The 17,205-nt window shown below is 45.1% G+C and overlaps 1 protein-coding gene across 3 annotated transcripts in view; it reads right to left on the reverse strand.

Moving 5' to 3' along the window:
- Positions 1 to 17,205, reverse strand: part of SNX29 (sorting nexin 29) — a 231,346-nt gene that overhangs the window by 114,668 nt on the left and 99,473 nt on the right. For all 3 annotated transcript variants that reach the window (XM_079952375.1, XM_079952373.1, XM_079952374.1), the window contains one exon: positions 10,704 to 10,820. In XM_079952375.1, coding sequence (XP_079808501.1) covers positions 10,704 to 10,820 — 117 coding nt within the window. The remainder of the gene's footprint in view (positions 1 to 10,703; positions 10,821 to 17,205) is intronic.

Below are 17,205 nucleotides of genomic sequence, written 5' to 3' on the forward strand. Positions count from 1 at the left end.
CTAAGTCATTATGCTAATGCAATGTGATTTTAGATGCACATATTTTCCTCTGTGTTGTGCGGCAACCATGGAAAGGGGCCAAAAATCACGATGAACAAAATTTCTGCCTTGAAAAACTGCAGTGATGCAGGTGAACAGCACTAAACAACAATCTACTGATCAACACCCATTTGCTATAAGATTATAAAGGTATTGTTCATAATATTTTACCAGTTATTTATTATCAAAAACCAGCATTCATACAGCATGTTGAACAGTATTCAGAGAACACACCGTAAGAAGGCTTTCCCAAACCTGGGTCTCCAGCTGTTTTTGGACTACAGTTCCCATCATCTCTGACCACTGGTCCTGCTACCTAGGGATGATGAGAGTTCTAGTCCAACAACAGCTGGAGCCCCAAGTTTGGGAAACCTTGCCCTATGAATACTTACAAAGGCAAGTCATTAACTTCCTAATGCAGACTGGCTGGGAAGGAGCCCTGGGGCTGATGGATGGCAGCTTACCTAAAGCCATATAGACTGTTCATGCCTCTTCAAGGCCCCACACAAACTGGGGACATCACCTCTCTCCCACTTAGCCACTCCATTGCCAAAGCCACCCTGTTTTCTTGGAAGATGATGCAAATGTTATTATGCAGCTTTTAAAAGAGGAAACCTCCAATATTAATCCTCTCGGCCCCTACAACTGGCAGGTGAGGCCTCAATTGGTGATGCCACCTCTGGGAGCAGCTAAGATGCTACTGACCCATCATGATAGAAGCTTCTCAGTGGAAGTTCCCCATATAATAATAATATTTTTTTATTTATATCCTGCCCTCCCCAGCCGAAGCCAGGCTCAGAGCGGCTAACAACAATAAAAGTAACACCGCATTCTAAAATCAATTCATTTTAAAATCAATTCAAAATCAAATTAATGGCAACATTTGTGAGATGCCAACCATGGCGAGGTGCATCTGTCTCCTTCATTACAGTGGTACCTCTGTTTACGAACTTAATCCGTTCCTGAGGTCCATTCTTAAACCGAATCTGTTCTTAAAACGAGGCGCACTTTCTCTAATGAGACCTCCCACTGCCGCCGGTGCCCTTCCACTGTTCAGTTTCCGTTTGTAGACCAAGGTAAGATTCGCAAACCGGAACACTACTTCCGGTTTTGCAGAGTTCGTAAACCAAATCATTCATAAACAGGACTGTTCTTAAGCCAAGGTACCACTGTATTGACTTCCAAGTGGAAATTGAAAACATTAGATAGGCACTTGATGGCTGAAAGACACTGTATCTGATAATGTTGGTGAGAGAAAGCTTTTAAGTGTAACTGCTTTAAGAATGTTTTTAACAGTGACGATTCTGAAAAAGTTTTAACTGTCACTCGGGTCAGTCAGAATCGTGGCTGAGTGGGAATTTGAACCATGGTCTCCCAAGTCCTGGTTCGGAAATTCTAACCACTGTACCTCTCTGCCATCGATTCATGTCTTACAACACCATTGTGGTCCAGCAGGGGACAGAATAATTTTAAAAACAACAACACAGAAAGTGGAGAAGCAGAAGAAGAGAAAAGTTGAAAGAAAAGGGAGTGAGGCTCACTGGGAGGAAGAACAAGCTCTGTTCTCTACCTAGGAAAGGGAAAGAGCCGTTTGTGTCTTTAAGCTTAGCACTAGTTTTGAATGGTCCAAAAGTTTCCCTGCAACTGTTGCGCAGAAATCACTTAAATACCTCTTTGCAGCAAATTATACTCAATTTTCTTGAAGGGTGATTAATCAGCAGCAATTAAGTAGCAGGTTACTCACAACAGAAATACATCTTGCATACACATTTCGATATATATTCCCCTCATTTTGCACCAGCTGACGCAGAATAACTCGCAAACACTTCACATCATTATGGCCTAGGAAATCGGAGGCAGTATTAAATGCGGGCATTTAGTTTAGAGTTGGTCTTTCAAAAAGAAAGTCTGGGTAGAAAAAATGAGCACAAATATGCTAAGAGGAGGCAAAACCACAATAGATAGATAGCAAAACTGCTATGCCCCCCCCCCCCCCTTTCATAAAAGAGTGTTCCTAGTACTTTTCATTTATATTACGGCTTTTCTATATTTACAGCTCTAGCACAACTGGAAACTGAACCAGATTTTTTAATATCTAGCTGCTTCACTCCATGATGAATATAAAGGGACAGAGGGAATCTTACACTTTACATTCCCTTCACTTCAGCTATGAATAGCTTAAATATGTTGTATTGATGGAGAGTGCTTATTATTCCACATTTCTCCAAAGCTGGACATCTTTAAAAATGCATTTGAAGCTAAGGGTACTTCGATGACTAGGAGGAATGAAGTGATTAAACAACATTATTTCAGCTGGAGACTTTTGGCATTTATCATCAGATGCTTTAAAGACATTTTGCAACGGGGGGGCAGGAGGGAATGGAGAGCATCAGAGCACATGCTTTAGGTGCACAAACAGATAACAGACCTACACATATAGAATGAAGCCGCAGAGTTAGACCAAGACCCTCAAGAACAACCAGCAGTCAAAGTAGACCAGTGATGGCCAAACTTGGCCCTCCAGCTGTTTTGGGACTACGACGCCCATCATCCTTAGCTAACAGGACCAGTGGTCAGGGATGATGGGAATTGTAGTCCCAAACCAGCTGGAGGGCCAAGTTTGGCCATCTCTGAAGTAGACAGTACTGGCCTAAATGGGTCTGTGTATTATACTCTGTTCCCGTTGGAGAGAAAATCTCATTTGCTTCAACACAGGGTCTTTCTCCCCCCCTAAGCAAAACTGCAAATGGCGGTGATAAGTTCCCAATTGGGACCACTGTGGGAGACAAAGGATTACAGCCCCCCTCGCCCCCACCCAATATTAGGGGGTCCCATGCTGGGTCACAGCGCTCCCGCTGGCAATTTATGTGAAACAAAATGGCTTGCATTAAATGGCACGGAAATATACTAACGTATTATCTAGCTTGGTCCTGAGACAGGTCCTTGTGTCCCAGGTATGGGGAATCCTTGGCCCTCCCTTGAAAAGGGCAAAGAACTGAAGGAGGAAGTTGGAAGTGCAATGCTTTCACGCTTCCTCTTTCATATTTATGGTCTCTTCAAAGCTCGGATTAATTCCACTGGATGCAGGTGAAACCTGTACCTGTTTATGCACACCCAAATACTCTCTTCTTCTGGCTTTTTTTTGGGGGGGGTAATTTAGGGGAGGAGGGACGCAGGTGGCGCTGTGGGTTAAAGCCTCAGCGCCTAGGGCTTGCCGATCGAAAGGTCGGCGGTTCGAATCCCTGCGGCGGGGTGCGCTCCCGCTGCTCGGTCCCAGCGCCTGCCAACCTAGCAGTTCGAAAGCACCTCCGGGTGCAAGTAGATAAATAGGGACCGCTTACCAGCGGGAAGGTAAACGGCGTTTCCGTGTGCGGCTCTGGCTCTGGCTCTGGCCAGAGCAGCGATGTCACGCTGGCCACGTGACCCGGAAGTGTCTCCGGACAGCGCTGGCCCCTGGCCTCTTAAGTGAGATGGGCGCACAACCCCAGAGTCTGTCAAGACTGGCCCGTACGGGCAGGGGTACCTTTACCTTTACCTTAATTTAGGGGAACGGCAGAGAAGTGACCAGAGTAGACGGTATCCATGACACTTGCTCAAAAATCAAAACATGCCCACAGCCCCCAAAAAGGGGGGGGGGTTTAACCCCGGTTTATATAATGACCAGGGACGTGGGTGGCACTGTGGGTTAAACCACAGAGCCTAGGACTTGCTAATCAGAAGGTCGGCGGTTTGAATCCCCGCGACGGGGTGAGCTCCCGTCGTTCAGTCCCAGCTCCTGCCAACCTAGCAGTTTGAAAGCACGTCAAAGTGCAAGTAGATAAATAGGTACTGCTCCGGTGGGAAGGTAAACGGCGTTTCCATGCGCTGCTCTGGTTTGCCAGAAGCGGCTTAGTCATGCTGGCCACATGACCCGGAAGCTGTACGCCGGCTCCCTCGGCCCATAGAGCGAGATGAGCGCCGCAACCCCAGAGTCGGTCACGACTGGACCTAATGGTCAGGGGTACCTTTACCTTTACCTTTATATAATGACCACACTAAGCAGAGAGAACAGAAAGCAAAGGAACAGACTCAAAATCCCTCTTCCTACTCCAGCCACTTGCCCCTCCTTCCACTCGCAACATGCCATCTACCACCAGCTCCCCTGTAGGAAGCATCCTGGTGGCTACTTATATGTAGATCATGTTTATTCGTGTATTTTGATTTTACTTATATGCCACTTTAGAAGGATTTGTATCCTGAAAGGTAGCTATTATTATTATTATTATTATTATTATTATTATTATTATTATTATTAATATAGTTGCACGTTTAATAATAACATAATAATCTCTACAATGTTTTTTCTCATACCTTGCATTTATTAATGATTATATTATTTCTAACACTGTTAGAAAGGATGACATTTTGTGAGCAGTAGCTAAGCAACCTGCATAGGAAACCAACAGCATTTGCCGAATTTCTCCTGATCACACAATTTGTTTGTTTTACCTGCAGTCTAGGTTTCCCTACTTACTGACAGTCAAGAAATGATATTTCACAAGCAAGACTGAGGGTCAAAGTACACTCAGTAAGCAAATTTGATGCCCAATGTTCAGCTACGACTACGACGAAATTAAACAGAGCTATTCTGCTTACAAAATCCATCACTGGATGTACCATTAAGTTTAACTTGCCCTTAATATTTCGTTCCAAAATTTATAGTTAGCAGTACCGCAATTAAACTCTAGTCCATGCCAATGTATTTGTGAAGCACATAATAAAGAATTCTGCCACCTAATTATTTTATATGGCTTCAAAAGGACAGGAGTCTGTTGCAAAGGACACCGTCTCCTTGTCATCCATCATAATCTTATTTATAATGATATCCACCCCCACCCCCCACACTAGTTCTCCTCTTGAAGACATTCTGACTAAATTTACAAACCTACCAAATGGTGGGAGATCAGTTTGCAACTACATCAAGAAATCAGGCAGAAATGTCCCAGTTCTTAACACAGATGATGGCAATGAAGATGAAGGAAGGAAGACAGCATCCGTATGGTGCTGAGCGTTTTCTGCAATGGAAAATTTACCACTACTATATTTTTCTATGCCAGTGGGGGACCCATTTCTTTAAAAATGCATTTTCTACAAAATTAATGAATGAATAAAGAATACCTTTCAAAGTAAAGCTCTGGCATGGCCAAAGTTACCTATTTTTACAGGTGGCTTTCCTAAGACCCTCTTTATCCTGCTGTTCCATTCTGTAGGAGTGCTTGCATTTCTCACACTGTTTATGAAACCCCATGAATCTGCTGGACCCTTGCCACTTTCCTCAAACCATATCCTCCTCTCCCCAGACGACACCCCTCTCCAGTCTAGCAACTGTTGCTTCTTCATTTTGGTGTGTGGCTGAAATAAAAAATTAAAAAATAGTCAAGTAGCACATTAGAGACCAATGACGTTTATTCTAGGTCAGGGGTCCTCAAACTTTTTCAGCAGGGGGCCGGTCCACTGTCCCTCAGACCTTGTGGGGGGCCAGAATATTTTTTTGGGGGGGTGGGAAATGAACGAATTCCTATGCCCCACAAATAACCCAGAGATGCATTTTAAATAAAAGGACACATTCTACTCATGTAAAACCACGCTGATTCCCAGACCGTCTGCGGGCCGGATTTAGAAGGCCCCCAGGCCTTAGTTTGCCTAACCATGTTCTAGGTACAGTGGTAAGGTAAAGGTAAAGGTACCCCTGCCCGTACGGGCCAGTCTTGACAGACTCTGGGGTTGTGCGCCCATCTCACTTAAGAGGCCAGGGGCCAGCGCTGTCCGGAGACACTTCCGGGTCACGTGGCCAGCGTGACATCGCTGCTCTGGCGAGCCAGAGCCGCACACGGAAACGCCGTTTACCTTCCCGCTGGTAAGCGGTCCCTATTTATCTACTTGCACCCGGAGGTGCTTTCGAACTGCTAGGTTGGCAGGCGCTGGGACCGAGCAGCAGGAGCGCACCCCGCCGCAGGGATTCGAACCCCGACCTTTCGATTGGCAAGTCCTAGGCGCTGAGGCTTTAACCCACAGCGCCACCTGCGTCCCTTCAGGTACAGGTACAGTGGTACCTCGGGTTAAATACTTAATTCGTTCTGGAGGTCCGTACTTAACCTGAAACTGTTCTTAACCTGAAGCACCACTTTAGCTAATGGGGCCTCCTGCTGCCGCTGCGCCGCCAGAGCATGATTTCTGTTCTCATCCTGAAGCAAAGTTCTTAACCCAAGGTACTATTTCTGGGTCAGCGGAGTCTGTAACCTGAAGTGTATGTAACCTGAGGTACCACTGTATAAGCTTTCAGGTGCATGCACACTTCTTCAGATAGGTGGCCTTAGACTCCCAAAAGAGCCTTGCTGGGTAAGGCCAACTGCCCATCTAGTCCAGCATCCTGTTCTCACAATGGCCAAACAGATGCCGATGGGAAGCTGGCAAGCAGGACCTGAACACTGTAGCCTTCTCAATCCTTAAAATCCCCAGCAATGATCATTCAGAGACAAACTGCCTCTAACAATGGCAGTGGAAAATAGTCACTGGTAGCCTAAATCCGCCATAGATTTGCCCAGTACTCTTCTAAAACCACCCAGGTTGGTGGCCATCACTACATCTTGTGGGAGCAAACTTCACAACTGCAGCATCTACCAAAGAGTCTGTATAGTTAAAGCTATGGTTTTCCCAGTAGTGATATAAGGAAGTGAGAGCTGGACCATAAAGAAGGCTGATCGCCGAAGAATTGATGCTTTTGAATTATGATGCTGGAGGAGACTCTTGAGAGTCCCATGGACTGCAAGAAGATCAAACCTATCCATTCTGAAGGAAATCAGCCCTGAGTGCTCACTGGAAGGACAGATCCTGAAGCTGAGACTCCAATACTTTGGCCACCTCATGAGAAGAGAAGACTCCCTGGAAAAGACCCTGATGTTGGGAAAGATGGAGGGCACAAGGAGAAGGGTCCAACAGAGGACAAGATGGTTGGATAGTGTTCTCGAAGCTACCAACATGAGTTTGACCAAACTGCGGGAGGCAGTGGAAGACAGGTGTGCCTGGCGTGCTCTGGTTCATGGCGTCACGAAAAGTCGGACACGACTAAGCAACAACAACCAAAGATTTATTATGTCTACAATCTCTGTCTTGGAGCAGAGGCTGAAGACCTGGTCCTACAGTTACCAAGTTGTGCCTGAGGAAGAGTTCTGGAGGACAAGGAAGATTGCCAATATCCTGTGATATGCTGGTTGTTTCCAATAAAATTATTGCCCAGCTATGGATTTTGAAGGGCTGCCCCACTACTCCTTATGGACCAACATGATTACCTTTGCTTTTTAAAGCAACAGTATTAGTTGCCTGTGGCAGTTTTCAATTTCTTGCTTGCCTTGGGCTATTCAAGTTTTGATATTCTTCCTTTTCTCAAAACCAGATCAGACCATCTCAGGTTTTGTGTTAGCCAAAGTAGGATGGACTGAATTTTGGCATCTAATTTTGTGAACTTTAATCACCGCGGATGTGTTGTAGATTACTCACTGTAGAAGAATGAGCACAGCTGCCCAGTCTCCTTTGCGTACAGGGCATTTGCATTCTTACGGATGTAAATAAAACTGGCAGCTCAATAGATTTTGCTGCCACACTCGCCAGATTAACACCAGCAAAATGTATTTGTGTTCTCCAGTGAGAAGATAGAAAAAATTCCTAGAAAGAGAAAGCTGTCTGTGGTTATCAAAGCCTCCCACACCCACGTGTCTCACTGCTATTTTAATTTTTCCACCTCCCCCTTTCCTGCCCTTGCTGAGAAATTTGGGAACTGGTAGCAAACGCTTGTTTTATTTTATTTTATTTTTAAATTCTTTTTATTAATTTTCACATTAGATCACCAAAAAGAAAAACAAATCAACGATTACAACAGTTGTAAAAAACCCCAACACACACAAAAAAGAAAACTAAATAAATATCAATACATAACGTATAAACAATGTCGATTTCCATTACGCTTCTTTGTCTTCTCATTTATATCTTTATATCTTTAAGTATTTTAATCATTCTTCTACACATCTATTGACTTCCATCCCTCCCGGTTTCAGGCTTCTTAGTATGAATAGTTTGTTTCTCCTGCAGTTGATAGTTATAATGATTTGCACATCGTAAGATCTATATCAGTCCTGCTATAGTTTTTAGGTAAAGGTAAAGGTACCCCTGCCCGTACGGGCCAGTCTTGACAGACTCTGGGGTTGTGCGCCCATCTCACTTAAGAGGCCAGGGGCCAGCGCTGTTCCGGGTCACGTGGCCAGCGTGACATCGCTGCTCTGGCGAGCTAGAGCCGCACACGGAAACGCCGTTTACCTTCCCGCCGGTAAGCGGTCCCTATTTATCTACTTGCACCCGGAGGTGCTTTCGAACTGCTAGGTTGGCAGGCGCTGGGACCGAGCAGCGGGAGCGCACCCCGCCGCAGGGATTCGAACCGCCGACCTTTCGATCGGCAAGCCCTAGGCGCTGAGGCTTTAACCCACAGCGCCACCTGCGTCCTTCGCTATAGTTTTTAGGTTCTTGTAATTCCCTTCAATATAAATCATAAATTTATTCCAGTCATTAATAAACTTTGTATTCTTTTGGTTTCTAATTTTTTGTGTCATTTTTGCAAGTTCTACAAATTCAAATAACTTTGTTTGCCAATCACTAATTGGTGGGATACTTTGGCTTTTCCAATTTTGGGCAATTAATAATCTAGCGGCAGCTGTAGCATACTGGAATAATGTCTTATCTTCTTTTTTAATTTCGTCCCCAATTATTCCCAGAAGAAAAGCCTCTGGTCTTTTGGGAAATGTATATTTAAATATATATTTTTAACTCATTGTAAATATATTCCCAGTATTTCTTCATTTCGTCGCATGTCCACCACATGTGGAAAAAATTACCTTCTTTAGTTTTACACTTCCAGCAAAACTTATTCCCTGTCTTGTACATTTTCCCTAGCTTTGCTGGGGTAATGTACCACCTGTACATCATCTTTTCTAAATTTTCCCTCAGTGTTACACATGCCGTGAATTTCATTCCGCTAGTCCATAAATTCCGCCACTTATCATACTCTATATTATATCCCAGATCCATTGCCCATCTTGTCATGACCTCCTTTATTTCCTCATCTTTGGTGTCCCATTCTAATAGTATATCATACATTTTAGATAATAATTTGGATTTACCCTCTATTATTTCTATCTGAAATTTGGATTTCTTCTCATTCATCCCTACTTTTTTATGTTCCGTCCATATTGTGTTTATTTGGTGGAATTGTAACCAGCTTGTTAATTTCTCTTTCAGCTCCTCATATGTTCTCATCCTCCATCCACTTTCTGATCTTATTAGTAGGTCCTCATAAGTAAACCTTTTTCCTTCCATATTGGTTTTTTTTGATCACTGAAATATCGATTGGTGATAGCCACCAGGGTGTTTTCCATTCAAGGAATTTTTTATTCTTCTCCCAGCAAACGCTTGTTTTAACAGCTGCTTATGCAACATTATCTGTTAGACACAGATTACTTTATCTTTAACCGCTTTCAAAATGTCTTATCCTCTACTTGGATAAATAAAGCCAAATGTTCAAAGAAATGACTTTTATATAGATAAATAAAAGTCTCACATTTGAGCATCTGCGCATTTATAAATATTTTTATAGAACTGTGAAGCTGGAAGGGGCACCGAAGAGTCATCTAGTCAAAACCCTTCAATGCAGGAAATACAGCTAAACAATCCCTGACAGATAATAAATAAGAATAAGAATAAGAATAAGAATAAGAATAAGAATTTTTTATTTATACCCCGCTCTCCCCGGCCAGAGCCGGGCTCAGGGTGGCTAACACCTGTAAAATCACAATAAAAACGTAATAGGAGAGGGGGAAAAGAAAAAGAAAAATTAAAATACGGGTTAAAATACAATTTAAAATCCAGCCTCATTTTAATAGTAGCCCATAGTTCAAAACCATAAGGGGAGGGAAACATAAGGGTCAGACTGAGTCCAAACCAAAGGCCAGGCGCAACAGCTCTGTCTTGTAGGCCCTGCGGAAAGATGTCAAGTCCCGCAGGGCCCTAGTCTCTTGTGACAGAGCGTTCCACCAAGTCGGGGCCAGTACTGAAAAGGCCCTGGCCCTAGTTGAGACCAATCTAACCACCTTGCGACTTAGGACCTCCATTTGTGGACCTTAAGGTCCTCCGCGGGGCAAACCAGGAGGGACGGTCCCGTAGGTACGTGGGTCCTTCCAACCTCTGTTTACGAATCTCTAAGGAAAATATCCAAAGGCCCATCTACTCCATCATCCTCTTTTCACAGTGGAAGCAGGACCTGAGCACAACAGCACCCTCTCCATATGCAATTCCCAGCAACTGGTATTCAGAGACATGCTGGAAGCAAGAACACAGCTGGGATGGATAGCAGCCATTAACAGCTTCATCCTCCAGGAATTTGTCTAAGCCTTTTTTAAAAAAACCACCCAAATTCGTGGCCACCACTGCATCCTGCAGGAGTGAGTTGAACAGTATAGCAGTACATTCTTTTGTCTATCCTGAACCTTCCAATGTTCAGCTTCAGAGGCCCTTTCTAGGACTTCAGTCTGGATAAACAGATCAAGATGACTATGGGTATTATACTATTTTTAAAAACCTACCGGTCCTCTCAAATCAATGAGTTCCTGTCTCATCTGAGTCACAAGAGCTTCTTTAGCCATCAAAGCACGGTGCAGCCTCTCGTTGAATTCTATCAGTTCCCCGTGCATCTCCGCCACCTGGAAAACAAGCAATACAATTTATTTATTTTTGAAAGCCACTTCATTTTTATACTGTCAACAAAAGAAACGACGTTAGTGGGCAGCAAATATACTGTGTGATATCAAGTAAGTACATTCTGCACACAGTGGCCAGGTTCCCATATAACGCGATAAGCCGTACTATGGCTGAGTGAGAATGTGCAAGTTTGCTGGAGAGGAGCTCACAGCCCTACCATTTCCTTTTTTGCTACTGCACAAAGATGAGCCAATATTGCATACCATCCAAACCAGGGCTTCTGGCAGTGCTCTTTCCTTGCTAGCCACAAAGTGCAGAAGAATGTAGAAACTGCCTTATATCAAGTCAGACTACTGCGTCCATCCAGCTCAGTACAGTGGTACCTCTGGTTACATACTTAATTTGTTCCGGATGTCTGTTCTTAACCTGAAACTGTTCTTAACCTGAAGCACCACTTTAGCTAATGGGGCCTCCCACTACCAATGCGCCGCCGGAGAACGATTTCTGTTCTCATCCTGAAGCAAAGTACTTAACCTGAGGTACTATTTCTGGGTTAGCGGAGTCTGTAACCTGAAGTGTATGTAACCTGAAGCGTATGTAACCCAAGGTAGCACTGTACTATCTACACCCAAAAAAATATGCAGTGGTACCTCGGGTTAAGAACTTAATTTGGTCTGAGGTACTATTTCTGGGTTAGCGGAGTCTGTAACCTGAAGCGTCTGTAACCTGAAGCATATGTAACCTGAGGTACCACTGTAATCTGCCCCCCCCGCAAGGTCTGAGGGACAGTGGACCGGCCCCCTGCTGAAAAAGTTTGCTGACCCCTGGTCTATAGCAACCAGCAGATGACTCTTTGGGGCTTCAGGTAGGAGTTTTTCCCAGCCTTACCCGGAAATGCCAGGGATTGAACCCAGGATTTCCTGTGTGCAAGGCAGACACTCTATCACTGAGCTATGGCTCTTCCTGCCTGGCAGCCTGCACACCCACGTGGTCCTCATAAGGAGGAGGACCATAGCGCAGGAGCAGAGTGTCTGCTTCACATCCTGAAGGTCCTAAGTTCAATTCCCAGCATTTCCAGATAGATATCCGAGAGGATGCTGTTTGAAACCCTGGAGGGCTGCTGTCAGTCAGTGCAGGCAATGCGGGCCAGTGGCCTGACTCAGTATAAGAAAGCATCTTGCATTCCTATATTTGGCTCATTCCTGCGTGTGGTCCCCACCCCCTGAATTGATGCTACAATGGCTCTTCACTGGAACTTACTCATTAACTCATCTCAGAAAGTGGTGGACTCTACTTAAAGGGGAAGGGGTTTAAAACAGAGGTTGGATGGCTGTTGATCATGGGTTCCTGGGTTGATTCCAGCATTGCATGATGTTGGACTAGATCCCTCTTTGGGTCCCTTCTAACTCTACAATTCTATGTCATGCAGACCAGGCTGCAGTGTTCCCTTGACACCAACCTTTTATTATTATTATTCATTTCTATTTGCATTATGCTTTTCTGTTCTACTTAATTCTGTTATGGGGGTAACTTCACAGCCTCATTGGATTTAATTAAAGATAACCTAGTTAATTACTCCGTGCTAGCTTGTTCAGATAAGATCAAGCGTGTACTTATTCCACGCTAACAATTAGAGCATTATGTATTCACACCCGAGTTGCCGCCTGAATAACAGTCCCAGGATGATGGTTCTACCCTGAACCTATGAAAGTAGCTAGGAAGATTATTTAATCAATATAAAACCATATGGAGAAACATTATTATTAACGGTGCATTAAATGATTGTGCCTATTAGACCATAAGGAATGCCAATCTTTCCTCAGAATTCAAAATCAGGCATGGACGTGTAAAGCAGACACCCAGTTCTGAAATTCATGTACTGTATGCAGATTGAACGTTTGAAAAGAAAAGGAAGGCCATTTTCAAACTCGGAATTTGTTTTTGCTCTAGGGCACATGTGAGTCTTTCTGATCACGAGAACAGCCTACTGGATCAGACCAAAGCCCTGTCTAGTCCAGTATCCTGTTCTCACAGTGGCCAGATACTTATAGGAAACCCACAAACAGAGTCTGAACCCAACAGCACTCTTCCCACCTTAAATTATCAGTGAGGCACTGACAGTGGAGGGAAAATGTAGCCATTGTGGCTAGCAACCATTCATTCGGACCCTGGTTTATCCTGTGGGGAGCCTGGTCCTCCAGATATTGGTCCTGGACCACTGGAGTTGTCGCCCAGTAACATCTGGAGGGCCAGGCATTTCTTGTCTCATCATAGCCACATGTCACTATATTGCTACTGTACCATAGCAACTGATTACCGTATTTTTCATCCCATAGGACATACTTTTTCCCCTCCAAAAATGAAGGGGAAATGTGTGTGCATCCTATGGGGCGAATGCAGGCTTTCACTGAAACCAGGCTTCGCACAGATCGCGGGGCTGAGCCTGAGCTTCCCCCGACCCCAGCCCCCAGAACAGGCAACTCTCCGCAGTGCAGGGCTCCCGCGGCTTGCGGAGCGTTGCCTGCATGCCGAAGGCTGGGCGTGCGGAGAGTTGCCTGTTCTGGGGGCTGGGGTCGGGGGAAGCTCGGGCTCCCCCAGCCCCAGCCCCGCGCCTGGGGGGGAAATAATTTTTTCCGCTTTATTCCCCCCCCCCCCCAAAAAAAAACTAGGTGCGCCTTATGGGACGGTGCGTCCTAGAGGGCAAAAAATACAGAACTTGTGCTTCAGGCAAGATTTTGAAAACCCCTGCTTGAAAGATAAAACATCAGTCAACTGAAGAAAACCTCTGAACCAGCACTATAATCAGGGATGCCACAAGAATCTCACGGACTGATCTCTGCTCTCTTTCACCAGATTTCGTCAGCGCTCTAAAAATGTCTAAACTAGGGCTCACATGAAATTTCTTTAAAAACAAGAGAACACAAAACTCTGAGACAAATGTGCACTCTTTCCCGCTTTCAGCATAACTTATTTCACAGTGTGGACAAGAGTAAAAAGGAAGGACCATATACACAGCCCGAGCTTGTTGGAGGAAGGAACATAAATTGTAATAAACAAACCATAATAACAAGCAGCGGTGATATCTTGTCTTCGTAGCACCACCATCTCCCTAGAGAAAGCTGTGGGGAACCTGTGGCCCTTCAGATGTTGCTAAACTACAACTCCCATCAGCCCCAACAAGCACGGCCAATGGACAGGAATGATGGGAGCTGCAGTCTAGCAATACCTGGAGGACCAAAGGTTCCCCACTCCTGCCCTAAGGGTTCACAGGTTGGAGCAGAAGCTACAGTGAAACTGGAGAAGATCTTTCTCATAGAAAAGTGATGCACAGGATCAAGCTATAGTTAAAGGTGCTTGCTTGGTGGCAGACAACATGTTTGCATGCAAAAGATCCTCAGTTCAATTTCTGGCACTTCCAGGTAGGAAGCCACAGAGGGGAAGACCTCTTATGATGGACCTTGGAGAGCTGCTGCCAGTCAGGTTGACATTATTGAGCTGGACAGAGCAAAGTTCTGACCTGACGAGCCGTGCGTTCAGCTCACAATGCCTTATTCTCCTCTATCATCTTTCCCCAACCTGATGCCTTGGAGACGCTATTGGGCGGGGGACGTGGGTGGCGCTGTGGTCTAAACCACTGATCCTCTTGGGCTTGACGATCGGAAGGTTGGCAGTTCGAATCCCTGCGATGGAGTGAGCTCCCGTAGCTCTGTCCCAGCTCCTGCCAACCTAGCAGTTCGAAAGCACGCCAATGCAACAGATAAATTGCACTGCAGCAGGAAGGTAAACGGCATTTCCATGCGCTCTGGCTTCTGTCACGGAGTTCCATTGCGCCAGAAGCAGTTTAGTCATGCTGGCCACATGACCCGGAGAGCTGTCTGTGGACAAACGCCGGCTCCCTCGGCCTGAAAGCGAGATGAGTGCCGCAACCCCCTAGTCACCTTTGACTGGACTTAACCATCCAGGGGTCCTTTACCTTTTTTGCTATTTTTTGCTATTGGGTGACAACCACTACCAGTGCCAGCCACCGTGGCCAATGGTCATGAGGTTTGTAAGCTGAGGCATCTGGAAGCCAGCAAGTTGCGGGGGGTGGGAAGGCTGCTCTGGGGTCTGCTGTTATTCTGAGCATGTCTTCCCTGTCATTGCTCTGTCACTAACTTTGCTATTTCAGTTGACAGTCTCTGTCAAAACATGTGGAATGTTACTGTAGCTTTTCGCAGCTTTTGGAAACCCCTATTTATCTCTGTTGAAGCAGGTCCCGTCGAAAGGGACCACAAGGCTTCAGGACAGGGCAAGCTTGGCACATTTGAATCGCTCATTTCTATTGAGTCAGCAATTCTCTTTCTTTTCAATGTGATTGTTTTTGTCTAAATAAAAATCTACTGGTCCTAGTAGCATTTTTGGAATCTCCACTGCAGCATGCCGCAAGATCCAGCAGGATCCAGTTACTAAGATAAAGTGATAGGATGTGACGAGGGGGAGAAGAGAACTTTTCTTATGCAGAGGTGGGAGACATAAATGATTTCCAATCAAAGCAGAACCTAAATTCCCATAGCTGTTTCAAGAAACTACAGCTCTGAAGGAAATCTGATCATTCTATTAAAATCACACATTTTGATCAAACAATCTCAAAACTTTATTAATATTAATGGGAGCCGTGTGCTCAGCAGGAGCCCTCAGTAATCTGACATATTTTCTATTACACTCAGAAGAGAAACGCCAGCCTATTAGCGTAATATTCAGACAGAAACAACTTGGCTTTACAGCTGATAGCCATGAAAGCCAACCGTTCTTGTGATGCAACCAATTAGCTTGTCAAACTACTCAGGATGATTATTTCTTTAATAAACTTTGTTTCTGCAGCAATTTCTCTACATAAAGTTGAATAATGCAACAGTGATGGGAAAAAAGGCACAGATCTGATTTCATGTGACTTCACACTCATGAATGTTAATCACCTGCTGACCTCACGGATCTAGCAGAGCTAGGGAAGTGAACCTTTTTCAAACCAAGGACCACATCTACTACTATTAGTATACAATGACCGAAGCAACTTGTGATCCGTTTATGTGTGAGATCATCATTCGGGACCCAGTCCATGGATTGCTCATATGGTTACAGAATGGTGCCAATAATGCCAAGGTTGCAGGTTCGATCTCAGTATGGGACAGCTGCATATTCCTGCCTTGCAGGGGGTTGGACTAGATGATCCTCAGGGTCCCTTCCAACTCTACATTTCTATGACTCTATGACTTTAACCCATATATGCCCACGTAACTGCTTTGACCTGCACTGTTATAGGTGCAATATAGCACTCAATCCCCATTTGTAAGAAATGGATCTTTCAGAGTAGCAGCAACCTACACTTCAGAACTCTCTGCCTATTCACATCAGGCAGATACAGATGCTGTACCCTGCTAAAAACATTTTTGTTCAGAAAAGCCTACCCATATATGTCTGGGTATCTGTTTTTCACTTATTGCTGGTTTCAATAATTATTTGAATGCTTTAAAGAGTTGTTTTAACTGTTTCTATTGTTTTATTCTTTTATGTAAAACCACACTGACATTTTTTTTAAATCAAGCATTGTATAAATTCTATGAAATAAAATACATAATAAATAAAACAAAAGCCTGGGTAAAGATGTACATCTTCAGCATTTGTCAAAAACTGTATAATGAAGGTTCCAGATGCACCTCTGTGGGACAGAGCTACATACCTTGAGGGCTGCCACAGAAAAGGAGCTCTCCCTGGCCACCACACCCATCCCTGAGCTTCTTAGGGTGGTGGGAGAACCAAGAGGCCTCTTCTGTATGGTTACCAGACATCCCCGTTTCCCAGGGACAGTCCCCAGATTTACAAATCTATCCCTGGACAAAATCCGTACCCGGAAGGTCCCCGGATTCCATTTAATGTCCCCAGATTTATATTTTCAGTGTTGTAGATTTATTAGTAGGAAATGAATGTTGCGTGATTTGTTCAACGGCACAAGACACATCATATGGGGACTTCCAGCGAGGCAAAATGGCGGGCGCCACGGCAGCGAGCAGCTCCTGACGCCAGCCAGAGTCAACCGTGCTACCAGGCTGGCTCCGGGCTGCTGAGACTGCTGCTGCGCCGCCACTGCTGAGGACACCCAGTGCATCAACTTGGGGAACCGCTGACCCCCCTCCCCCCGCAACTGAAATCGAGCTGGGAGCGAGAGTGCCTGGCTGACTGCCCAGTGGCGCTCTGGGGCCAGGAAAACCCCCAAGCCGATGCAGGGAGAAGGAGAAGAGGAGAAGAAGGAAGAGAGAGAAAGAGGAAGGGGAAAAAGAGGGGAGCCCCGACCTTGCCGTACCGCCGCCGCTGAGGAAAGGTAGGAGAGCATTGGGAGGGCAAGGACATGTG

The sequence above is a fragment of the Podarcis cretensis genome (genome assembly GCF_951804945.1).
Source record: "Podarcis cretensis genome assembly, chromosome: 14".
Classification (NCBI taxonomy): Eukaryota; Metazoa; Chordata; class Lepidosauria; order Squamata; family Lacertidae; genus Podarcis; species Podarcis cretensis.